We start from the raw sequence: 25,292 nt of genomic DNA on the forward strand, positions 1-25,292 counted from the left end.
TGTTCCTGGCTAATGATCCCAGAACTACACTCATGATTCCCCGGGGGAGGGGTGTGCACCGCTCCCGGAGGCACTCACAGAATGGAGATAACAGCCTGAGCGTCCCAGACCGAGGGCTGACCGGAGTGTGTCTGTTGGGGGGTGGGGAAAAGGCCTTGGGAGAGCAAATGCAGGCACCTGAAGCGAGATGATCTGGAGCCAAAGGGAAAAGGGATGATCCTCCGGAAGGGTCCTCACCTGTATACTGGGCATGACGTGTATGTTATGGAATAGATTATTGGCTATTCTGAGATTTCAATCGTAGCCTAAGAGCAAATACTAGGCTAGCAACCGGCTGTCCTTCTTCCCTGGTCTGCTGTCCTTGGCAGCAGCACAAAACATCATTCTTATCAGTTTCTTCTGAGCACAAATCCAAAACAGCCTCTTGCTAGCTATTTATGAAGAAAAGAAAAAAAAAGTTAACAGAGTTAACTTTAAGCAGTCTGTCTCTGCTTAACCCAGGACAACCCTGTAGGGGCTTTCTGAATTTTTGTCACTGTTTGACATCTTTTCACCCACCCCTTCACCCTTCCAAGTAAGCTGCTGCCCCCGGGACTGTCTTGTGAAGTTACTTTCCCCCCACCTTAGACGGCCCTCGTTCTGCAGGCTGGCGAGAACACATGGAGCGACGGCGCAGGTTTGAATTTGATTTCCGGGAACGAGATGATGAACGGGGTTATCGACGAGTACGGTGTGGGAGTGGCAGCATGGATGACGACAGGGACAGTCTCCCTGAATGGTGCTTAGAAGATGCAGAAGAAGAAATGGGAACATTTGACTCATCTGGAGCATTTCTCTCTTTAAAGGTGAAAAGCTGTCTTGGGCCCTTAGTTCACTTTGAGCAAATGTCCTGTTGTGTTGGGTGGGTTATGGATGATTATGTTGACTTTGTAGAAGGTGCAGAAGGAGCCAATCCCTGAGGAACAGGAGATGGACTTCCGACCTGTGGAAGAAGGGGAAGAAAGATCTGACTCTGAAGGGAGCCACAATGAAGAAGCCAAAGATCATGAGAAGATCACCAAGAAAGAGGGGGAGAAAACAGATAGAGTAGTGGCAGGGGAGGGGGGCTTCTCGTGCACCTGTTCTATGCTGCAGTGTAGAATTGCTGTCAATTCAGTTACATAGAACCATGCAATGTTACAGAAGCAGTGGAAGAAGCAGTCCAAACATCTTCACCGGCTGCCAGGTCAGATACTCCACCAAAATCCCAGCCTCCAGACCCCCTGCAGACAAGCCTTTTTGAAAGGAAGGAAGAGTCTGTGCCAGAAAGAACAGAAAAAACAGAAGATAAAGAGAATCGAACAGAGAATACACCGCCAGCCAAAATGTCCAACAGAGGGGAAGGTAATAAACTTGAGAGATAAATTTAGTAAGTTTCCATTACTAGTTGTGATTAGTCTTGGTCTCTTTTAAGAGGCAAGGACTGGATAATGGTGATGAAAAGCCAGAATTCACCAACTGGTCTATAAATACAGGATTTGTTGGACATGCCATCTCAAATGCTTGCAGTGCACTGGTACTTCACATTGCAATGCAGTCAAGAGAAACATGAGCTAGTTGCGGATGTGCCTCGTTATGATAGAACAGATCAGTCTGGACAAATAAATGTATGTGGCCAGGGAATAGGATATACTGAAATGTGCTGAGTTCTGCACTGTTAGAACTAAACTGTGTGTTCATTGAAGTTAGGTTGGGTGCCAGTGCTGAAGACAGTACCAGTGTGCAGTCATAGATACAGGAAGATCTGACAATACTTTTGCTTTGGTGCTAATTTTGAGCTGTTGAATGTTTTCTACACTAAGTTCTTAAAAGTCACTTTCATTTGTTAAACAATTAACTAATTTTAACATTTTTCTTTAGATTTGGTTTCTGTTGCTCAGCCTTTGCCACAGATTTCTGCAGACACAGCTTCTTCTGCTCATCTTTCTCCTCCTGTTTCCAATTCAAATCCTGCTATGCGGACAGTACAGACGCCTGTCACAGCTGCTCCAGGCATGGGCAACATTCCCACTGACCCAGATGATGAAGAGGGCCTCAAACACCTAGAGCAGGTAAAATTTCTCAAATTCCTTTGTTGTTGACAGTCCTGAGACTGGAGAAATATATGGAATGCAAAAAATATTTGAAACCCATAAAACCAGAAATGCAGCTGAAACTCACCACTCCACAATGTATGTGTATACTGAAAGCTACTTTTCTTCACTTCATTATTTTTTGGAGAATAATTCAAGCCTATGTAGTACTTTTCTGAATAGGAGTACTGTACCCAGGGCTACTATACCCAGTGTTGAAGAGCTGGAGAACCTAGTGCATATAACCACTGTCAAGTAGCCTTACTATTTGCCTTGAGAAAGCATAAAACAGCATGGCCAATATGTTTAAAAATAATACATAAATGAAATGCAGACTGTGTTCATTATAGTTTAGTGAGTGCTGGGATTTTTCATGCTAGTGCTCCCATTCCTGTTTTGTTTTTCACTATGATACTGTGTGGGACCTTCTGGGCAAGTAGTTTTTGAGCTTTACTTAAGCAGGTGAACTGTGTTTATTCAGATTTCTGACAGGGCGATAAGACTGAGTTCAGGGTGTGTGGTGCAGTTACACCAGTCCTTGAGTTGCCTGTGATCCATGGTACCCTCTTGAGCGCTGGGTAGTACAAAGTGGTTGTATTTGGTGCACTCATTTTCAAATCTGTAAGCCCACATCTAACTCTTGCATTCCTTGTCTCCTGTAGCAAGCAGAGAAAATGGTGGCATACCTTCAGGACAGTGCCCTTGATGATGAGAGACTAGCAGCAAAAATTCAAGAGCACAGAGCAAAGGGTTCCTCTATGCCGTTGTTCCACGAAGCTATGCAGAAGTGGTACTACAAAGATCCACAAGGAGAAATTCAGGGTAGGTCTGTGCCCTTTACACTTCCTCTTTTGTTTCACAGAACTGTTAAGAGTTCATCACAAAATTACCACCAACAGATACTGATGCTTGTTTTTATAACAGCACAGGGCATTTACCACTCTAGAACTGGGCTCTGAAAATGGATCTTTCTACCCATCACTGCCCCCATCAACTCAGCATGCCTAGTGTCCAGAATTGCACTTTACTGTTGTGGCCAAGGTTTGCCATCACTTCATGTTTCTGTAAATTGAGGTTAGGCTGATACCTGTTTTTCCAGAAAACAGTGGAAACAAAACAAGATGTGACCACTCAGTAGCTTGTTGAAGAATCCGTGAGAAACATTGAAACCAGTTTTCTAGTCTCAGCCCCAGGACATCAAGTGTTCAGGGAGGGGTAATTTGTCTAGAATCTAGAGTGAAAAGAGCACAAGTTTTCACAAACTGATGCCCACGTATAATCTCAGTTTAATTGTACTTGCAGCCAGTGTGTTATTAGTTCATAAAATATCAACTGTTTCGTGCTTGCAGTTTTCACTTAAGAAGTCTCAATTTTTTGCAGTGGAAGTAGGAACAGGCCTTTCATATAGATACTTTCATCTTTGCTTTCAGAAGGTACTTTTCTTTTGGAGGTCTCAGGGCTGTTTTAGTGGCTGCTTAGCTGCCTCCCAAAAAAACAATGAAGGAGCGAGTTCCCTCCTTGCTGTACTTCACTAAGTAGTAGTTGCTACACTGTTTAGTGTGAATTGGCTTTCTCAGCTATGAACTCCAGTTAGGATTCGTGGGGGTGTTATTTGTGGGATCTGTGCCGGTATCTTGTCTGTGGGTATTACACGTCTTTAGTATTTTCTTCTCACTCCTTTAAGTTTAAAAGAATGTTAACCATAAAGCATTTTTATTTGCTCAGTGTGCTTCAAATGGTATGTTAGTCACTGCTGGGTGTCTATTGCTCAGTGATGGTCTAACAGTTTTTCAGTGGAATAAGTACTTCCTTGAATGTGACCTCCAGAAGTAGTCACTTCCACATAATTTTTTTATTGGGATACCCCTTCTGGTTTCACGGTCTCGGGGAGGAATTACCTTCTAAAGATACTTAGAGAAGGCAAGAATTGCTGAACACTCTTGATCTTCAGAAGATGTTTTTGCAAAAATTGTATTTATGTGGTTCTTACTCTGTTAATTTTTTTTGATATTTGCTTTGTGTCCATTTGGATGTGTAAAATTACTATAGGAGTCCTCCTTTGAAAGAAGTGACTGAAATCTTTCTCAGGAAAAAGAGGAAGAGAAGGAGAAGTGTAGTTTTTTCGAGAAAGCAAAAAAAGATAAACCAATTTTCTCATTATCTTAAACAATGTAACTTTGCACTCAGAGATGGATCTGCTTGTCTGCTAAATTCCAGAAGCAAAACTTTTATAGAAATATGAATTCCTCTGATTTGAAGGCAAGAGTTGAAACAGCCCAAGATTGTTTAATTATCTGTGCAGTGTATGCGGGGAAAGTAGTGCTTGGACTTTTAGCACCGTCAGCTGGCAGATACTGCTGATGGCTGAACTGGGAATGGCAACTGTTGTCCGCCTGGCACTGATCCTGCAGGAGTGAGCTTTGCTGGAAGGCAGGGTGTGTGTCAGCGGGACCAAGCTCCACACCACCGTGGCTGCTTGGCTTCCATCTCGGAGCTGACTCATTTCCCTCAGATGCATGGTAAAAGCCAGCATGCACTTTTCAGTAGAGACTAGCAGGGGGCATGCTGTAGCCCCTGCAGAGATCTAGGTGTGTGCATTGACACTCCAGCCGTGAATGTATTGTCTGTCCAGACAAGCGGGTGAGACGGACAGAAATGCCTGATGCTAGGTACTGTGTTACTTCAACAAGCACCATGCTCGTTGTTTCCAGTTTGCTCAGCTTGGCCTTGCTTCCCCTTCCCTGCCACGTGCATTGGTTGGTGTCATTTCAGGTCCCTTCAGTAATCAGGAGATGGCTGAGTGGTTCCAGGCTGGATACTTCACTATGTCGCTGCTGGTTAAGAGAGCCTGTGATGAAACTTTCCAGCCGCTGGGAGACATCATGAAAATGTGGGGCAGGGTTCCCTTCACTCCGGGTCCAGCACCGCTTCCACATCTGGTAATTACGTGACAGTTACAGTATTCAGATAGTCCTGTAACAAATAGAAATTGAATTATTATATGTGTCAACTGCTCTGTCTTGGAATTGCGGGTGTTCCAAGCACCAGAGTTGAACCTGAGATGCTCTGTTTAAAAATGCTTGTTTTGCCTATGTCTGCGTCTGGAAGGCGTGGTCCTGTGATACGTACAAGTGCTGTGTATTTCACTGTCACAGACTATAGGCTTTGTTTGTAAATGTTGATCTCTTAAGTATTTTCGTATTTTCTTTATCTTTTCAGTTCAGAGTGCAACTTTTACACATTGCTTGCATTTGCAATATACTACTACTGTTGTTATATACGTTCTTAAAATAGAGTGTTTTATTCCTAAACATAGGGTGAGCTGGACCAAGAGCGGCTGACTAGACAGCAAGAGCTGGCCTTGATCCAAATGCAGCACCTCCAGTATCAGCATCTTCTAATACAGTAAGATTGCCAGTCCCAGAGTTCTTCTAGTGACTGTGTTCTGCGTTTTTAATCATCTGGGTTCAGCTTCTTGTCATTTTTTCCTTGGGCAATGGGGCTAGGAGTGCTTCACCTCCAACAGCAGTAGCCTGCTTCCACAAACACCAGAGGCTTGATAGCCTACAGGATTAGGACAGAGGGTGGCTACCTCAGGCACACTTTCAGAGTCTCTTTTGTTGTCATGCATAGCTACTTCGGTGAGATCAGCTGTATAGGTAGCTGTTAATAGTCAAACTGAATCCCAGCTATCCCTGTAATGCAGTTCAGGTGTTTTAGAGTCAGGGCAAGACCTGTTACAGGTCTTTTTGAACTGGAGATGGAGAAGGCAGAACTTGTTTTGGGTCTGCTTGCTCATCTTTCTGAAGATCAGCAGAAGGTAACTGCTGGAGAAAGCAGTTTGTCATCCATTTTCACCAAAGGTGTAGTTGTTCAGTTCTGGCTGGTTCCTAACAACTTGTTCTGTAGGAGCTAGGAGAAAAGAAAGCGATCAGATAGAACTACTGGTTCAGGGGCTTCTGAAAGCATGTGCCATGATTATGATTTTTGAATACTGATTGTCGGCTTGTGATTTGATAATCCCCTGTGCTAGAGGATGCCTTGAGATACCAGGGAGGAGGTTAATTTGTGTAGGTGGGCAGTCATCAAAGCCAGATTAATTTGTGCAATCTCTATGTAACTTATAGAAAAAGGGAAGTAGTGTTGGCAAAGATAAAACATTGGACAGCAGTAACCAGTTGACATAGTTGAGGGTGAAGAGAAATGTGGTTCTGTTCATGTGGGCTGGTTTGTTGTGTTCTTGTATGTTGATTCTTTCCAAGGCCCCATTCTGTGCTTTCTTCTGGTATTTAGTGAGTACATTAGGTGGCATTAGTCCCAGAGGAGGAATCTATGCACAACTCCTGCAGCTTGGGCATTGTATAAATAAGCCAGTGAACAAATACCAGTGATTCTCTCTTCTCTTTTGAAGACAACAGTATGCACAGGTGCTGGCTCAGCAGCAGAAGGCAGCCCTCTCGTCCCAGCAGCAGCAGCAGCTCGCTATTCTCTTGCAACAGTTCCAGGCCCTGAAGATGAGGTGAGTTAGGCCAGCCTTGAACTGAATACCATCCTTCCTATACTCTAACTTGTATACAATGATAATCCTGTCAGTGGTCTGTCAAGTTTGCTTGTATTTAAGTACATATTTTGAAGATTACGTGAATATGAAGCAGTTGCAGGGTGTTGGATACTTCTTTGTATATGTAGCCTTTACATCAGAGAATGTTTATGAAAACAAGGAGGAAAATTTTATGGTTGAAGTCATACCTTTTTGACACATCCGTGGTGCTGGTAACAGAACGGCTTTGCCAGATGAGTTCTGCGATACTAGATGCTTGTTCCTCAAACCAGCCTGTAAGCAGCAAATGCAAAACTGCAGCAGCAGCTGGCTTAGCCCTTGACTTGTCAGCAGGGATGAGATGAACAAGAACTCTACAAGCAAGTAGTATTGACCACATCATATTTTTGTTTTAAATAGAAGTGTGAAAGGAAAGGAGTATGTTACAAGTTACTGAATCTCATGCATGTTCAGAGCACTTCTCTCTCTGGAAGTGGCATGTTGACTCTTCCTGTTGGTATTACAGAATATCTGAACAGAACATGATGCCACCTGTTACAAGATCTGTGTCAGTGCCGGACACTGGCTCAATATGGGAACTTCAGTCAGCATCACAACCTACAGGTAAGATGCTTAGCATGTGTCAGATCTGTTGAGAAAACTTCATTGTGTAAAAGCCAGCATCTTTGAGGTGATCACTCCCTTTTTGACACTAAGGAAAGTTATTTATGCATCAGAAATTTTTAATTGGTTCAGACTACTTGGCTTTGCAGTTTAAATTCCATTTGAGAGCTGTGAAGAATGTGGTAATGCTTCCTATGGCTATGGGAAGTCTTGATCCAAAGGAATTGAGTGTTATAAAGGTGCTCTGTTCTGATGGGGGGAGGAGTTTGAATAGCTGGTTCTTGTGTAGAATTTTGTGGGAAACCCAGCCTTGCTTCAGTAGTGGATAAGCCTTATTCTACAAAAAGATAAGGTGGCCCTCTACTGACTAAGACTAATTTATTGTCATGATTGTAGTTCATAAAACATCGTAACAGCATACACAAGATTTTCTCCTCTTGGTTGTTTTTTGTTGATGTGCTTGTTTTTGCTTGTCAATGTTTGTTTTCTTCACTATCTAGTCTGGGAAGGAAGCAGTGTCTGGGATCTCCCCATTGATACTGCATCTCAGGGACCAGCTCTAGAACAACTTCAGCAGCTCGAGAAGGCCAAAGCTGCAAAGGTCAGAAACTGTTTTGTACTGTAAGAAGTTGGATTGCTATTCTGCAATGTAACTGTGTTTCTTGAGCCAGTGGAAGACTATTAGCTCTTCAAACTTCAGGCCGCTCTGTACAATTCTGATTAGATTTTAATGGAAAACACCATGAAGAGAATGTGGGTTATAGAAACCAGTTATAAAGTCTTTGTGGACTGCTGTTTGGAAACCATTGCTGTGGAGGCACTACTGACCTCTAAAGCAGTGGTTATGTTTTTTACACTTGTGATTAAAAACTCTTCACTAGCCACCTCTGTTTTAAAATGGAATCATCATGAGCTGTCATGCCAAACCCTGAGTAGGAGCAGGTGGTCGTTCTCTTAATCATTGCATCTTTTCACCAGAATTGGTTTGGGGAATTGTGAGAGACCTGTTTGTTGGGGTTATTTCACACTTACTCTAGTGTTAAATTATTTGTGTAAGTTTGAACCTGTATGATTCTGTACATTTCCTGAAACTGATTGTATAATGACTGCAAAGCAACTCGCTACTAGCTTCTGAAGTCAGAGGTTATTTTAAGGAGCAGATGTGGAAAGACTGACTAGAGAACTGGTGTTTGTTACAGAACAGAAGTTGTCAGAAATTCTTCTAGACTATTTCAGGAATCTGACCCCAGTAGGCAGCCAGCTGATAGGTAAAATTAAAATTAAGGGAGAGCATCTCTCAGAGGCTTCCATCTGTTATGTTGTTACTATAATCTCAGCAGAGTTGCCCTAAGAAATAGTTACCTGCATCTGAGTATAGTCTTATGTGAATTGTAGCTAGAGCAAGAGAGGAGAGAAGTGGAAATGAGGGCCAAACGAGAGGAAGAGGAGAGGAAAAGGCAGGAGGAGCTTCGGAGGCAACAAGAAGAGCTACTTAGGAGGCAGCAGGAAGATGAGAGGAAACGACGGGAAGAAGAAGAACTGGCCCGCAGGAAGCAAGTGAGTTTCCTCAATGTAGTTAATCTCTAATTATTTTTAATACTTTGTAAAACTCACTTTAAGAATCCTGTGAGGTCTAATTAATCTTTGGTAGGTGTGTATGAAGACAGTTCTAATATTTTTCATGTGAGTATATTAAATGATTCTTCTGTTCTTGATTTGAAGAGCCCAAATTGCAATATGAGAAATGGGCTTTGGTTCGCTTCAAGATAGGTTCCTGTTGGTGAGTTGAGAGGCTTTATTCCACGTGGAATATTCCCTCTCAACTTCTTAGTGTCAGTGTTAGACAGTATTAATGGTATTAGTTAGTTGCCCATATTGTATTTTTAGTCTTTATTCACCATTTATGCAGTCTAGTGTTTTGATAAAGGTGTGTTCTGGACTAGACTGAAACTTGAGCAGCTGTTTCAAATGAATAAAATGTAGAGGGCTGTAGTGGAAAAAAAGTAATACAACATTTAGCTTATTTCCCCCCCCCTTTTTTTTAACTTAGTAAGTAACTTTTTTTGAATAAATGATTATTTGGGATGTGTCAGTCTGTCAGCTTTATTTTTTTGAGTCAATATTTGGGAAAGGAAGGGATGTAGTTTGGACAAGCAGATTTGTTAAAATGAATGTGATCTGTGTTGCAGTAGGAGAATGAATGTAGGAGTTATAGTATGTTCTTAATCTTAAAATAACACGAAATGGAGACGTTATTAGCTTGACATTTCTAACATTTACTTCTGAATTCTGTATGGAAGGAAGATTAATTGTTTCTCAGGTGTTGTAGGAAGGAAAGACAGTGGAAGTTAGTTTTCAGTCTGTATGTGAAGGATAAGGGCAAGCACATTGTTGAGCTTATTCACTAAGGAGTTAGTCAGTAAATGCCCTGTAAGAGTAACACATGAATAATAGGTGAAATTAATAAATAGTTTTGTCCTTTTATAATGTTTTCTGTGTGCTTAGGTAGGCCATTGTAAAGCGCTTTTCCTGGTTTAAGGATCAGACATTTCGGAGGAAGCCTCTAGAATCTTTATTTTAATTATTTTATTATTACTTACAAAAGTTAGTCATAGACCTTGGTTCACTCAGGGTTTGGGTTTTCTCCCTGAAGATCTGTTTGAATAGACTGCAGTGTGATCTGCAGTTAGCTCTCATGGTGTCTTTAAGAATCAAGTCTATAAATAAATGGCTCCTTGCTGTATGCAAAGCAGATACATTAAAGCAAGTCATGATGGTATACACTGGAAAAGCATCCTTTGACGCTTGAGTTCAAGCTTTACTGTAGCACTAAAGCAATAATATACTCCGAAGTTCAGCTTTTGGGTTAAGTTGCTTTAGATCTGTTTTAATAATAACAACTAATTTTTCAGTTGATCACCTGGTGACTCAATGTGTTGTATCCATGGTGGCTTCAAATCAGTAGACTTGGGTTGCTTCTTTTCAGACTAACAGTTTTGCTGCTGTGTGTGACTTCTTAGAAATGTCTATTGAATTCCAAAGTTTTTTGTCCGCTTTGGATTTGTACAGTAAATAATTTGACTCTCCCTTTCTGAGATGTCATGGGAAATAATTATTTATAAGGAGGAAGCAAAATGGGGTTGAAAAGCAGTAACAGCAAGAATCTTAGTTCATTGCCAATGGAATTATTGTCATAGTGCTTAATTCTGAGCACTAATGTCTTGAAAAGGTAACAAAGAGTTTAAGCACTTCTCTGGAGAGAGAAAATAATATTGTATTTTGTATTTTAAAAAAAACCAAAACTAACTGGTCTAATATTTGAATCTGAGTTCTGTACTGGAAGGCGTTGTAGAATCAGGGATGAACTGATTTATTAGCATGGATTTATACAGAGGAGATGATGCTTAACAAATTTGATTAACTTCTTTTGAGGAGATGACAGTGAGAGCTGAGAGGGGTGAAGCAGTAGACTTAATCTGCCTGGACTTCAGGAAGGCTTTTGATGTAATACTGCATAAAAGACTAGTATATAAGGTTAGTAAATATGCTGTTGATGGTGAATTCTAAATAAAAAAATAATAGAAATTCAATTCTGTAGGATGAAATGTCGTACCAAATGTTGAATCCAGTTCTGTTCATAGTTTTCATCAATTACTTGCACTGTAGCATTGCAAACAATAATGCCCAGCTTGTTTAGCCCCTGTATTTCTTTTCTGTTTCTGCTCTGATATCTTCTATTTTGTAATGATTGATCGCTTTCAGAAACGAAATTTGAGGTTTAATTATTAGCTAATAATTGTTTTTTTCTGAATCGTATCTGTAGTACTCCCTTTAAGGAACCTGGCTCAAAGATGAGATCCTCAAAACTAAAAGATTTGTAAGCCCCAGTAATGTAGACAAGTAGAATTCCAGGTGTTACTAACTGCAAAAAAGTCTATAATATTTGAATTAGGAATACAGAGTTTACTGAAATGAGGCTTGCTACTTCAGGATTTTCTGCAATATTATAGATATTTGAACAGATCTGAAATAAGTTGTCTGTACAGAAAGACATGTGCTTTAAACAATTTTTAAAGATGCTAAAGAATATCGGCATTCTCTTGGAGCAGGAAGCCACGAAGGTGGGAGCAGTAAGAGCCAAAGGAAGGAGTCCGTTTCCCGTACAAGTCAGTGGCAGAAAGCTGGAGAGCTTTGGATGGTTCGGGTCATGTGCTCAAACAAAAACATTGAATTATAAGAAGATACAGATGTAGATATTAAGCCAACCCTTTCTATAGTTGTGAAGAGTAGGAAGAGAGAATTACATCAACCATGTGGTTCCCAGCTTTTCATAATCCTGCAGATTTTTTTCCTCATGTTGGTACAACACTGTTTATCTTTAGTTCTCTTTGGGAGAGAAGTCTTTTTCTTAATTGCTGTCATTCAAGAGTGCCTCTCCTGGTATGCCCAAGCAAGAATTAGATCCCTACAGCTTTATTAATGCCAATCCTAGCCTCATTGCCCAAAAGGAAAGTAGGGCAGAGCTGTCAATGAACTGCTGTCACCCAGGAGGACTTGGTGACTTTGTCCATCTCTCAGGTACTATGTGTTTTGTCAATGGCTAGTACCCAACATTGCCCCTGCCCGACTGGTGGTGAGGCGTTGAGCCGAGATCCCGGTGTGTGGTCTCCGGCCAAACAAACAGACTGGCACACCTCCAGCCTACTCAGTAGACTTTTCAGCAAATGAAAAAACAAGCAGAAATCTCTCAGCACTTGTACTGGGGACGCTTGATTATTGTGACTTAACTGCATGTGTCCAATTAATTCAGTTGCAAGCCGAAGTAACAAAATGGTCTAGGTGTTGTGTGTTGTGCTTGAAGCTCTTGTGAATATGACGATAAATCAAGGACTTGATTCATGAGAAAATGATTCACAGGCTACTGTTCTATGTCCAGATAATGGAAGAAAAACTTACACTTATGGCACTTACATTTAGCACTAAACCACTTAAGTGATATACAGGAATATGCATTGCTTCTTGGCTTGTAGCCAGCAGCTTTGAAGTGCCATAGGATTGCTTATAAAAAATATTCTGCCTGCTGGACAGTTATATTGTAGATGTCTGAGGTCAGCCATTGTCAGAGAGAATCCTGGTCCAGTTTTTCAGTGAACTGTATTGCAGTTATCTGTTCTGTCTGCACATGAAGGTTTGGTATCAGAATTTGTAAAAGGGTCTTAGATTTCAAAATTAACTTCCTTGATTTGCCAGAGTTCAGAATTTATATCCATGTTGCACAATTAGTCTCCTTCATCTTGTAAGTAATGTATTGCTCATAAAAAAGAAAAACTTGTAAGAGTACAATTGCACTGTACTGATTGTTCAAAAGGAAAGTGTCTTTATGAAAGGTTAAAAAAAGTTCGTGTCCAAAAAGTAGGATCTTTGAGTTGAATGGGTAGGATAAGTCAGAGAGTGGAGAGAAGGACAGGAGGGATGAAAAAATGGGTGGCCTTACCACAGTTGCTGAACTTCAGAGACCAGAAGAGGCAGCAAAAGACAAGGCTGTTTTATGCAAGGGAAAGTTGGGCGGATGCAGTCCTGTTTAACAATCTGCAGAGGCCAGCAGAGGGCTGGGAGTGCCCTATTCCTCCAAAAAGCAAGTAGCAGAATGGAAAAGTTTGTATTTCTGTTTATATTGCTGTTCAGAGCAGTAGGAAAGGGTGCTGATGTTTGTTTTTTGAGTTAATAATTTTGCTACTTAGCAAAACATAATTTATTTTAAGCTATTTAAATAATTTTAAGGATAGCCCACAGTCAAAGCCCTCGAGACCTTTTGTGACCCATGATATGTAAATAGTATAGGAATAGCCCAGTCAAAGCCCTTACATGGAATTCCGCATCTCTGGGACTTAGTGTGCCTAAGTGCACTGAGCTTCTTCTGCTTATTCCTGGTGTCTGGAGATGTGGCTTGAGTTTTATAGTGCGCTTGAGTAGTCAGTGTTTAGAAATGCCTGTAAGTAGGAAAAGCATCCAACTTATAGCTGACACCCAAAAAAAGGAATTATTGATACCCTCACATCAAAAAATACATACATTCAGGAATAGTTAACACGTATTGGAAAGAGGAGTCTCACCCTTTGTTTTAATTCTTAACACCATTATTTTTGAAACCAAAGATAGACAATGATTCCATGTGTTTCTATTTTATTAAAATTCATTTATGTATGAGATGCACATTGCATCAAAAAAATTAACATGGGTCTGTGGTGTTTAATGTAGTTGTTTTGGTAGCACTTGGCTTGGAGCTAAGGAGCTTTTTTGAGGCCATTTACCTGGCCTTTAGTCTGTGTTCTGATGTGGCTCGTCAATAAAGTGTCATTTATAGATTAACATTGTGTTCCCAACTCCAGGAAGAAGCTCTGAGGCGACAACGAGAGCAGGAAATTGCACTAAGGCGGCAGCGGGAGGAAGAGGAGCGGCAACAGCAGGAGGAAGCACTTAGAAGATTGGAGGAGAGAAGAAGAGAAGAGGAGGAAAGACGGCAGCGAGAGGAGTTAATTCGTAAACAGGTGAAAAATGGCAAAAGGGGCCTATTATATTTGATTATGGAGGCTGTTGGAACAAACAAGCTTTGAAACTTGCATTCATGCCTGAGAGACCATCAGCTTGGGTGGAGGAAGGCAAAGCTTGTGGGCAGTATCAAGTGAATGAAAAATAGGTTGTATACCTGTATCCTGGTTTCAGATGAAATAATCAAATCTGATCTGCTCTTTGGAACAGAGATTTTGTTGATTGTTTTCCTTCATGTCTGAGCCTTAAGAATGGCTTTGCAGTATGGTATTTCTGTTCCTTTCTTCAGAAGGAAGATGGAGTACTGTACTAGAATAATACTTTGTTTGAATTGTTACTGCCTGAGCCCTTACTATGAATGTTATCTTTGACGTCATCTGAGATCATCAGTTTTGCTTGTCTTTGTGTACTGTGCCTAGACTATACCCACTATCAATGCTTAAGCTTTTTTGTTCTTTTTCCTTGTCTTACTATTAACAGGGGTTTTTCCCACCCCCGCTTGTGGTCAGCTTTAGAAGTCCATATTGGGGAACTTGAGCTTCCAGCCCCCTAACTGATACTGTTACAGTCCATAAATCCAACTAACCTTGAAATGTGATGGGCTTCACATGAACTTCCAGGTCCATTTCAGAATTGCCAGTTGTTATTTAAAAGTTCTTTTCCAGGGCCCTCCCTTGTAAGACATCCATCACCATTTCTGTCTCACCACACAGTCATCTCCTTTGTCAGCAGAAGCATCTTTTCCTTTGCAACTTTAGCGCTCAATAACAGCAAACATCACTATCTTTGTCATCCGTTTTCTTCTTTCATGTCAACGCTGCTTCTCCCTTTATTCCTGACAAGTTTTATTGCGCTGAAGGTGTAGCAGTGCTTGACTGTAAGTACAAGCAGGAGCTTAGACTTGCAAGGTGCAAACTCCTAGAAGGAAAGTGGTGTGAGATTAGCTAGTCTGAACTAGGGAGATATCATTTTTGGGGCAATGAGAAACTTATAAATTGAGGGGATGTAGACTATGTTATTGGGCTTTCTTGTCTGAGAAATGTAAAGCTAGATGAATAACCTAAACAGCATAGATTACAGTTATAAAGGCCTCTCTCTGTCAGGATCTCAATACCACAGAGTAGAAGTCATTTAGATTTTCAAAGTCTGCTTAGACTTTTCTCTTCTTTATGTTCTGGGAAGGAAGAGGAGGCTGCCAAGTGGGCGCGTGAAGAGGAGGAAGCTCAACGGCGACTTGAAGAAAGTCGGCTACGCCTGGAAGAAGAGGCAGCCAGACAGCGGCTTGAAGAAGAAGAGCGAAAGCGCAAGGAGCTGGAACTCCAGCGCCAGAAAGAGATAATGAGACAGAGGCAGCAGCAGCAGGAGGCTTTACGGCGGCTGCAGCAACAGCAGCAACAGCAGCAGCTTGCACAGATGAAGGTAATGTGTTTCTACAGTTCAGCTGCCTCCTTCAGTTCAGTGCAGTAATTAAAGCCGCAGCTGGATTCAGGGTTGTCTAGATGGGATTGAACAGAGCAGGGAGGGATGAGCTACCTGGAGAAGGAAGAGGGTAAATAGTTGTCTTTGAAAGTGATGGGAGAAACAAAAAGAAGGTAAGTTGGAAAACACAAAAGAAAAAGGTTCAGTCAATAAAGCATACTGGAAGGAGATTTTCAGATGACTACAGATATTTATTCTGACCCAGTGAGCAAGGGTCAGTGCAAAGTTTGCTATAGCTTGGCATTTCTAAAGTAACTGTTTGAAGTGACTTGGTGATTGCTGTTTTCCAGGCATTTAAGTGTTACCTTATTCTTGATACACTGCATCTTTTGGTGCTATGATATATTAGAGGGCAATTCAAAGAAACATACAGTTTATACTTTGAGCGTACTTTTAATACTTAATTATACCATTTTATACCTTCTAATGTTTTGTAGAGTTTAAAGGTGGCCTTCTTGTTCCCCTGTGCTGTGGGCTTTTAGTGTTGTGTTTGGTTTTTTTTTTCATGATTATGCTTCAACAGTATTCTCTAAAATGTTTTGTAATTCCTAATGATGTGGTTTTTTGGCCCAGCTCCCTTCATCTTCAACATGGGGTCAGCAATCAAATTCAGGAGCTTGCCAATCCCAGACCACACTGTCACTGGCAGAAATCCAAAAGTTAGAAGAAGAACGAGAACGGCAGCTTCGAGAAGAGGTAAATACACTAACAGAGTGTAACTTGTTAGAGTGGATACAACTGTGTGACTGCTTAACTGTCAATTAAGTGATTAGAAGGAATAGTGATGATGAGGAATGTTTTCTTGAAATAGCATAATTTGGGTAAAATCCTGTCTTTCAAACATAGGTTCAATAACTACTTGTTTGAAGATTTTTGTAGCTTCTTAATATAAATAACTGAGAGGAGGGGAGACTGTACCCTTTTCTTTTAACCCAGGGGGTATATGTTCACAAAACAACATTAAATTATTTCACGTCTATACTGTAATTTGTTTGCAGATATGCACAGGACCCAGGTGTCTTAAGGGGTGGAGGTGCAACAGGTGGTAGGAGAGAAAGTATTCTTCTAAGACCCCAAATGCTTAGCTGGCTGCAATCCATGGTTAGCGAAACTTATTCTGTCCTAGGCTAATGCGCAATTTGTATTTCCTAGTTAGTGTCTTGCTTTTTGGAGGAACTGTAAGATCTCAAAAAACAATAGGTCAGCCAGACTCCTCCTGAAGAGATTTAAATTGGTTTAGAACCCGTTTCACAGGTAGACTTTTGAACGGTAATGATCTTCTGAAAGTACGGACAGACACTTTTGTCTTGCACGCAACAGCAAAGGCGTCAACAGCGTGAACTAATGAAGGCCCTCCAGCAACAGCAGCAGCAACAGCAACAAAAATTGTCAGGCTGGGGTAATGTCACCAAACCAACAGGCACCACCAAGTCCCTGCTGGAGATACAGCAGGAAGAGGCAAGGCAGATGCAGAAACAGCAGCAGCAGCAACACCAGCAGCCGAACAGAGTCAGAAGTACTACGGTATGTACGGTGTTTATCTGATTGGTATGTAGAGGGAGACAGTACCTGACAGTTCTCCATGTCTGTTCATTGCTGTTATGCCAGGACTGGTGCTAATACCCAGGATCTCTTTGTTGTGTTTCAACAGCACTCTAACCTGCACACCAGCATTGGGAATTCAGTGTGGGGCTCCCTAAACACTAATCCCAGCAACCAGTGGGCATCTGACCTCGTCAGTAGCATCTGGAGTAATGCTGATACCAAAAACTCAAACATGGGTTTCTGGGATGATGCAGTAAAGGAAGTGGGACCTCGTAACTCGACCAATAAAAACAAAAGCAATGCCAGCCTCAGGTAGGAACTGGGGAAGGAGCTTTTGCAAAGAAAAGCTACTGCTCCTGAGATGATCACTGAGCAGTTGTAACATCTTCATGCGTTTTCCTTATTTTTTTTTTTTCCTGTGTCACTCAGGATCTGTTTTGACAACAAAAATAGCTAATAGGTGACCATTCACAATTTATTTTGTCATCTACTTGGAAAATTAGTTATTTCTTAAGCAGTGTTTATGTCTTGTAAGCTAGTGAGTCTTGTAACACTGTACTGTGTACTACACTGGTGATAAGTCTGGTAATTTATAATTTATTATGTGTGTTTATCTCAGTAAATCTGTAGGTATTACAAGTAGACAAAACAAGAAGGTGGAAGAAGAGGAGAAGCTGTTGAAATTGTTCCAGGGGGTTAATAAAGCCCAGGATGGATTCACTCAGTGGTGTGAACAGATGCTTCATGCACTCAACACAGCCAACAACTTAGATGGTAAGAGGTGGGGAGGAGTATAAATGATCCACTGTGAGAAACAATACCCAGTTTGTTTCCTGACCAGATAGTTCTGAGGGAAAGTAATGACATCAGAGTTAAGTTTTTGATGCAGTCAGCAAAATGGCGTCATTAAATAATGGTCCGAAGAACAGGCTGCATCATCTCCATGGCTTTCTTTGAGCTAAATCATAGCAAATCAGTGGGGATTGGAAACAGTTTCAAAGTCTGCCACCCAGAGCTCTGCTGAGGATTTTTGGTGGTCATGGTAGCATTGTCAGGCAGAGGGATGAGGATCCAGTTCACTTTCAAGTGCAGGCCAAATTGTCATATGCCCCTATGCAAAGCATTCTTTGGTGTGGAACTGGTGGTGTTTTGCTAATTCTGCTGGAGAGCACATAGAGGAACTTCCAGTCCGAGATGACAGGCTGATACCTTCTTGTAGCAAAACGCTGAAGGCTTCCTGCTGCCTCCAGGGTGGACCTGTGCAAATCCTCGTGCTCCAGCATTTGTCTGCTGCGAAGTTGTGGTTCTGCGGGACCCTTGAACCTTGCTGGGGAACCAGTGCTGCCCCAGGAGCCAGGGTCACACCTCACACCGTTGCAGTGCCACAGCTTCCTCCTTTTTAGAGGAGGGGTACTAGAAATAACTCGTTGGCTCCACCTGTGACATGCTAACTGGCTGCATCAGGTTCCCAAGGAGAGGCTGTGGCCCTTAAGTGCCATCATGGGTCATGCACCCACTGTGAGTTTCCATGCTTCAAGGGTGCTTTGTGCCCCAGGTGGCAGCCTGGTGTCCTGGTGGCTTCCTGGCTTGTGATTTGCTTGGCCCTTCTCCATGTTAAAGTAAAACTAGGTGTAACCGAGTTAGTCTAAGGTAAAAAAGATGGTAAAGAAGACTTGCAAGTGAGCTACATGTTGAACTTCAGGTGCTTGCAGGTCGGATCAGCCGCTGCGGAGTGTGATCTGTTATTTCAGACAAAAAGAGACTGTACTGATGACAGCACTGAGTATTCTCCATTTGGGCCTGGCATTAGATTGGAGTTTTAAAGCTGATAGAGGGTAAAGCTGATGGACTAATGTACCCTTAGGATTGTCAGTTTATTTTCCCTTGTCGTCACATTAGCTGGCTTCCTTGTCCTTGCTTTGACTGTAGAAGAGATGAAGCACTGGATCATAGGACTTTACTGCAGGGAACCTAGAAGGGCAAGCTGTTTGCCGTTGCTAGTAGATGAGCAAATATTTGAAACAGAAATCCAAAGTTCGGCCTTACTGTGTGGACGTGTTCACACATCAGCACTCATTCCCTCACGGTGTGCCTTCTTCTTGCAGTTCCCACGTTTGTTTCTTTCCTGAAGGAAGTGGAGTCTCCCTATGAGGTCCATGATTACATCAGAGCCTATCTTGGAGATACTCCTGAGGCCAAGGAGTTTGCCAAGCAGTTTCTTGAGCGCCGTGCCAAACAGAAAGCCAGTCAGCAGCGACAACAGCAGCAGCAGCAACAGGTAAATCTTACTCGCTGTGCTCCTTAGGAGTGTCTCGAGAGTCTGCATTTCTGCTGGATTGATAGGAGGATGAGCAGGGTTTTTACAGGTCATGTGAAATGCAGAGAATAAAGTCAACTTCAAATATTTACTGCGGAATCAAGTTTCCTTTATAACAAACAGTGGAGACCAGCTGTAGATCCAATAGTGTCCTGGCATGCTGATCCAGGATACGCTCTGGAAAGGTGAGGTAGAGGTGTTGGATGTTATCAGTGGTTAGTGCTGCCACGCATGATGTAGAAAGTGCTTTGGGCTCTCTGAATGTTTTCAATATACATAAACAAAACCTAATTGCACTTCATAATCTTGTACTTGCTTTTTTGTCTAGGATTCGGTGTGGGGGATGAACCACAGTTCGTTACATTCGGTCTTTCAGACCAATCAGAGCAACAACCAGCAGTCCAATTTTGAGGCTGTGCAGAGTGGGAAGAAAAAGAAGAAACAGAAAATGGTTCGCGCAGATCCCAGCTTGTTAGGTCAGTTTTAATTTTTAAAAATTGACGTTTAATTTGGGAAAAGCCTTGTGGAGTGCAGAATTCTTGTTAACCTTAAGTGGGAATACTGAATTTGAACAGAAAAAGTAGATGTTGAAGCATCTTTAGAATTTGTTCTGGTATTAGGATTTTTACAATCATTAAGTAATGTATCAGTTTCATGGAAAACTTTTGTTGGACTTCCCCTCATGACAAGGCCTCTTCAATACCTTGGTTAGTACCTGGAAACCTTTATGTAGTTCAGGGGTGTCAGTTAAACTGCCTTTCCTCTTTTGGGTTGAACCATGCCTATTTTACTGAATTAATGCTAGTTCATTCTTTTAAGAGAAGTGTGTTTTCTGTTTCTTCACGAGGAACTTTTTCCTGAGGCTTGCTGTTATTCCTTTCTACATGAGCTAGCCACCCTAGTCACAAAAAAAAGGCAAAGATCTTATGAAAAAAAAAAGACAAAAAGTGGTCACAAGTTTTCAGTTGGAGGTGGTGGAGATGATGACATCATTATAGTCTTTTTTTCCTTATTTTCTGTATCCTGATTTTTTTGTGTGAGGGTGGTAGTGAACCAGCTCCTATAGCACTGATGGAAAGGTTTCTTTAAAGTGGCCCTTAAGATACAAGGGCATTGCGTAAGTACCTGCGTAGCGAGCACTGTGGGATGTCATATGTCACTGTAGTATTCTTGTAGAATAACTGTGGCCATGTTTGTGCTGTGTGATAGAAAGGAAACCAGGGCACTGCGCTGGACCAGTGTTCATTTTGCTGGTGCTATGCAGCTCTCGCCTGTATAAAGCAGCCTGGTATTAACCACTTGGAAGTCACTGGGTTTTTAAGGCTCTAACAGAGCCCTGCGTTTGTTTTTTTATCTTCCTTCCTTGTTCTCAACAAAATCAATTCTTTTCAATTAAATCAGTGATTTCTGCGTTGAAATATACTGAACTCTTCAGTGGGATCCTGACTTGTGTCACCCCTAGGTGCTAATCCAGCAAGTCTGATCTGGGTCTTCAGTTGAATAGTTTAAAAACCTGCTCATGTCGTGAAGAAGAAATCACTAAATACAATGAAGAAGTTGCAATTGTAAGAGAATTAGCACATGCAAGCTTCTTAAAAATCAATACACTATTCCAAAGTAATGCCAAAACCTTTCAGGTGACACACTGCCACGAGAGGGAGCCAGAGCAAGTTTCTTCAGCCTGCTGAGCAGAACGCTTTTTATCTGCTGAAGATAATGGCTGTGAAAAGTGCTTTGCTTTCTAGTACTGAGCAAGCATACAGAGCAGTCTCGACAACGAAATGTCAGGCTTGTGTTTGGTAGCCTCACACCGGAAAACTCTTTTTTCTCATACTTCGTATGGGGCTGGTACGACCATAACAATTGTATTTCAGTAGGAAAGTTGCAGATGATGTATTGGATTTTGTACTTGTAGAAACATGTTTGCTTTTTCTCGTATGCATCATGTACTCAGCACTTAGGGTTAAAAGGTTGGGTAGAAGTTTAGGTGCATTGTGAGCTGTCTGCATAGCCCCGTATAACTGTACATTTTCATCTTGTACACCTGAGATGGAAAATACACGGAATTGCCACCAGATTTCATGGGTACATGTATGTAGACTTTAAGGGGTAGACGTGCTCACACCCCCTGAAGTGTTGAGCACAATTCCACACTTGAATTGTGAGTTCACAAAATGTATGTTTCTGTATCTTGGACCACGTCAGTACAGTGTTGCTGGGCACTCCAAGTACCAGGTGACTGAAGTGTGCTCCCTTCCACGACGTTACTGAGCCACGTTGCCGCCGTGCCTGTCTGTGCTTCATACTAGCTCTGCAGATGACATCTTTTAAATGAAAGTTGAAACCAGGCTTCTGCTGATCTGTTTTTAAAGACCCAAGTGATATTTACCTAAATATACAACTGAAAATCAAAAATAGATTTATTAAGGAAGTAAAACCAGTTTGGGTAATTATATCTCTGGCCTTGCTGACTTTTCCACCCACAGTTTAATTTGATATGTGTTATCGCTTTATCTTAAGCATGCTACTGCGTGTAATGCACGTATGGCATCAACTACAAGATGCTATGTCCAGATTTTTAACACAGCTCCTCTTGGTTTACAGGGTTTTCAGTGAATGCCTCCTCAGAGCGGCTCAATATGGGAGAAATAGAGACTTTGGAAGACTACTGAGCATGTGCAAATCAACTGGCTTTTCCTGCATCTGTTAACCATGGATTCTCCGTTTTGGACACAGTACTCTCCACCGTGCGTTCTTCTCCTCCTCGCAGTGAATCACAGAGTCGATCATCTCAGGCTGCTTCTTCTAGACCCAGCAAACCCTTTCTGCCCAGGACCGCACAGGCGTTGTTCCTGCTGTCAGCCTCGAGTTGAGTGGACTTTGTTCGGAGTCCTGGGAGGGTGGGAGACAGGATGCGTTCACAACAAGGCTGATTTGGGCAGCAAGCTTTCACTGTGCTGTGATTTCTTCTGCTGACATACCTGGAAAAAAAAAAATGAATTGGGATTCTGCAAACCATTGCTTCCCTCTCCTGGTTACTCTTACCACATCCAACACGTGCAGTCATGGAGAGAGTGAGTTTGTGGTTAACAGATGTTGGTCAAAACCAAAATGCCACACAGATACTGACTTCCGCGCTCCATCAGGGCAAGAGGTGCCTCTCCCACGCCAGGAGTTGCATTCATAAGCTAACCTTAGAACTGGCAACAGCAGGAGAGGGGCTGTGGCGGGCGCAGTTTAGCTTGGGTTGGTTTGAAGTTGCACACCCCCTGCCAGCCCTTCTCAGCACATTATTTTTGGAGGGAAAGCTCAAATCTGTCTTCATTAGGTGGTGATGCTAAAGCTGGTGGAGTTCCCTGTCGGCATACTCCAGCCTTCCAGACAAGTGGGGACTTCTGCTCTGGGAAAAAAGGGGGGTGGCATATCTTCTTTCACGTTGAACTCACCCCTTAAATGCTACCTTTGGAGGGTTAGGACCAGTTTATTTTGAGCTCTTTTCCTGCAAATTTGTCTCGTTTAAGAGACAGTAGGATCTTCACCGTGTGGATCTTTAGTCTTTGGTGAGGGTGAACACTGGCTTTCAGATATCTACCCCAGCAGTCCGAGCTAGTTATCATTTCAAGCAGTGCTTAGGTTAACGAGCAGAGATGCCCTTTTGTCATGAAGAGAGACTGTGGAGGGCGAAACTATGTGCAATGACGGCCCTGCTTATCTTCTACACCTTAAACTCTACTTCCCACGCCTTCACTGGGATCCATAATGTTTGAGTGTTTATGGAATCGTAACCTTCCTCTCTCACTGAAAGATTAACACCACCTTCCCTTCTCCACCCATCCACATGCACACACGACAACAGAAAGAAAACAAAAACTGACAAATGCACTTAGTTTCCACCCCCTGGTCCCGTTTCCCATTCCCAGAGGGTTATAACCTGCCAAGGGAGATACGCCACAGTTTTGGTGGAGTTGTATAAAGGTGTCTGTCTTTCTGTCATCACTGCCTAAAGAAAACAGTTCGAGTTGTTCAAGAGCAGTTTGGCTTTGGATTTTATTTTGTTTGGTTTATTCATTTTCTGGGGTCACCTTCCCCTCCTCCTCCTCCTCCTCTCTCTTCCCCCTGCCCCCAAACATGTACAGTAACTGTACAGAGACTGCTGCAGACTTGTATATAGTTTTTGGATCCAATAGCGTGGAGAGACTTGGAACTGTTGCAAATCTGGTCTCCCTGTCTCCTTTGCTTTGTAAATTCATAAAAGGGGGAAGAGGGGTAGTTAAAATGTTTACAAAACTTTAAACTCCCTCTGAACTTTTGCCAGTGTGGGGGGTAAAAAGAGAGAACTTAAATAAAACCTGGTTGTATTATATCTGAGAGAAAACTTTCTGCTTGCTTTTGTCGAAGCTGAGTTTTGAGATAATTCTTGGTGCTAAAACTCACCCTAAAGTCGACTCTCATCAGTTTTCATCAAGAAACAACAAGCAAGTACGCAGGATGTGGAACAACAACTGCTGCTTTATTTCTTCCCTGGTGAGGAATACCGGTGGGTTTTTTCTGCTTGATAATTTCAAATAAACACCAGGGAGTTGAGATTGGAAAATTCTGACAAGAAAGCTTTAATTTCTTCCCGCCTCTCTGCACAGAAACATGTGCATTCACGCCCATGTTGTTTACGCAGGAGAGATCAAGCCGCAGCTGGTTTTCTGTTCCTGCAAACGCTCGGCCGTGGAGCCTTTTTTTGCCAGTCGGTAACCACCCCACCCGCTCCAATTCCTTTCCCTGAATGAGAGGCTTTATTTCTCCCCACAGCGTCAAGTCCACACGGACACCTTGTAGGCTTCCCTTTTTGGGCAAAACCTTATTTTCCCTTTTTTTTTTCTACTTGCTGCTTGTTTTTGTGTGGAAAATCCCAGTAAAAGTTGTTGATAAATGTCCTTCTGCCATTCACATGATCACAAAGAATACAAAGTTGGTAAAGAACAAACTTCTGCAGTAGCTTTGCATTAAGTTTAGCTGATTATCTTGGAGAGAATAGTACATGTTTAAGCTGACAGTCTGACTTTTAGTATCTTCACATTGGTTTCAGTGTATAAGGTGTCTGGTTCATATGTACTTTCTGGTTTTTAATGGTATGATCTAATTTCTGCAAGCTAATTTGGGACTGCTCTGTACTGTGTAACAAATACACAAAAGCCCATTAATTTCCAGCTCAGCTGGAGAGCAGGGAAGGAGCAATTCACCAGTTGCTAAATGAAAGTGCAGAAATGCAAGCAGGGAAAACGTGCAATGATTTGTCGAACCCCGAAGACCTTGCTTGGTTTGTGAGAATTTGAAGATAGTGGACCAGTGGGGAAGATCTTGCTCTTAATATTTTAATATTGTGGCTTCTGTATTCAGTACAAAGGTAAGATGCTGTCGTGTACAGGTTGTATGCTCATGTGACTTCCCTGTCACCTTCTGTGACAAATGGGTTCTGTTTCAACAGCAGACTCGGATCAGTAAGGATGTCAGGAATCGGAGCTACAGCTTTGTCTCTGCTGGGTGTGTGTTTATACACTGCCACCTCCTGTTGGGATGGAAGAGGAACCTGGAAAGCTAATGGGGCTTCGATCCAACTTTGAAAGATGATGTTAAATTTGACACTAGAAATGTCTGAGGTTTCCTTCCAGCACGTTTCACCAGGTTACTTCCTAACTTTGCATTTTGCTGCAGGGTCAGTCCTCTTTTTTTTTTCCTGCTTCCCCTCGCAGACAAGTGCCTTTGCAAAGAACTGCAGCAAGCAGAATGATGCAGGAGGACACCTGAACTGTATCTGGCTGCCTCTCAGAGAGAGACAAAAAGCAAAGAGATCCCCTAGTCGAAAAATCTGAATCTGAAATTGAAGATCGTATTTTCAGAGCATAAAGAACTGACATGGGGGACATTTTTGTACTTTATCACATCTTTTTCTGAAGAAAAACCATGAGGAATTTCATTCTTATATCAACTTAAAAAATCCTAATTAAAGTCTCCTGTGACAGTGAGCTGGAGTCTTCCCCTGTTTCTAGACTCCATCCTTTCCCAAGTCTCTGTCCGTGCAAATGTGATTTGAAACAAACCTCAGCTTTTGCTGCTGTGAACTTTCTGCCAGCCG

General features: G+C 42.0%; 1 protein-coding gene across 1 annotated transcript in view; it reads left to right on the forward strand.

Annotated features, from left to right (window-relative positions):
- The window catches only part of GIGYF2 (GRB10 interacting GYF protein 2), a 31,268-nt gene extending 7,735 nt beyond the window's left edge, over positions 1–23,533 (forward strand). Inside the window, exons 3-23 of the mRNA XM_010073793.1 lie at positions 628–845; positions 934–1,105; positions 1,183–1,383; positions 1,900–2,090; positions 2,774–2,933; positions 4,884–5,050; positions 5,428–5,516; positions 6,523–6,630; positions 7,178–7,275; positions 7,776–7,876; positions 8,671–8,832; positions 10,708–10,809; positions 13,665–13,823; positions 15,007–15,243; positions 15,877–15,999; positions 16,624–16,827; positions 16,955–17,160; positions 17,468–17,622; positions 18,954–19,126; positions 19,494–19,641; positions 21,770–23,533. Of these exons, the coding sequence (XP_010072095.1) occupies positions 628–845; positions 934–1,105; positions 1,183–1,383; positions 1,900–2,090; positions 2,774–2,933; positions 4,884–5,050; positions 5,428–5,516; positions 6,523–6,630; positions 7,178–7,275; positions 7,776–7,876; positions 8,671–8,832; positions 10,708–10,809; positions 13,665–13,823; positions 15,007–15,243; positions 15,877–15,999; positions 16,624–16,827; positions 16,955–17,160; positions 17,468–17,622; positions 18,954–19,126; positions 19,494–19,641; positions 21,770–21,837 (3,242 nt within the window). The 3' untranslated portion in view covers positions 21,838–23,533. The remainder of the gene's footprint in view (positions 1–627; positions 846–933; positions 1,106–1,182; positions 1,384–1,899; positions 2,091–2,773; positions 2,934–4,883; positions 5,051–5,427; positions 5,517–6,522; positions 6,631–7,177; positions 7,276–7,775; positions 7,877–8,670; positions 8,833–10,707; positions 10,810–13,664; positions 13,824–15,006; positions 15,244–15,876; positions 16,000–16,623; positions 16,828–16,954; positions 17,161–17,467; positions 17,623–18,953; positions 19,127–19,493; positions 19,642–21,769) is intronic.
- Positions 23,534–25,292: the final 1,759 nt, after the last annotated feature.

This window comes from Pterocles gutturalis, unplaced genomic scaffold (genome assembly GCF_000699245.1).
Source record: "Pterocles gutturalis isolate BGI_N339 unplaced genomic scaffold, ASM69924v1 scaffold40867, whole genome shotgun sequence".
Lineage (NCBI taxonomy): Eukaryota > Metazoa > Chordata > Aves > Pterocliformes > Pteroclidae > Pterocles > Pterocles gutturalis.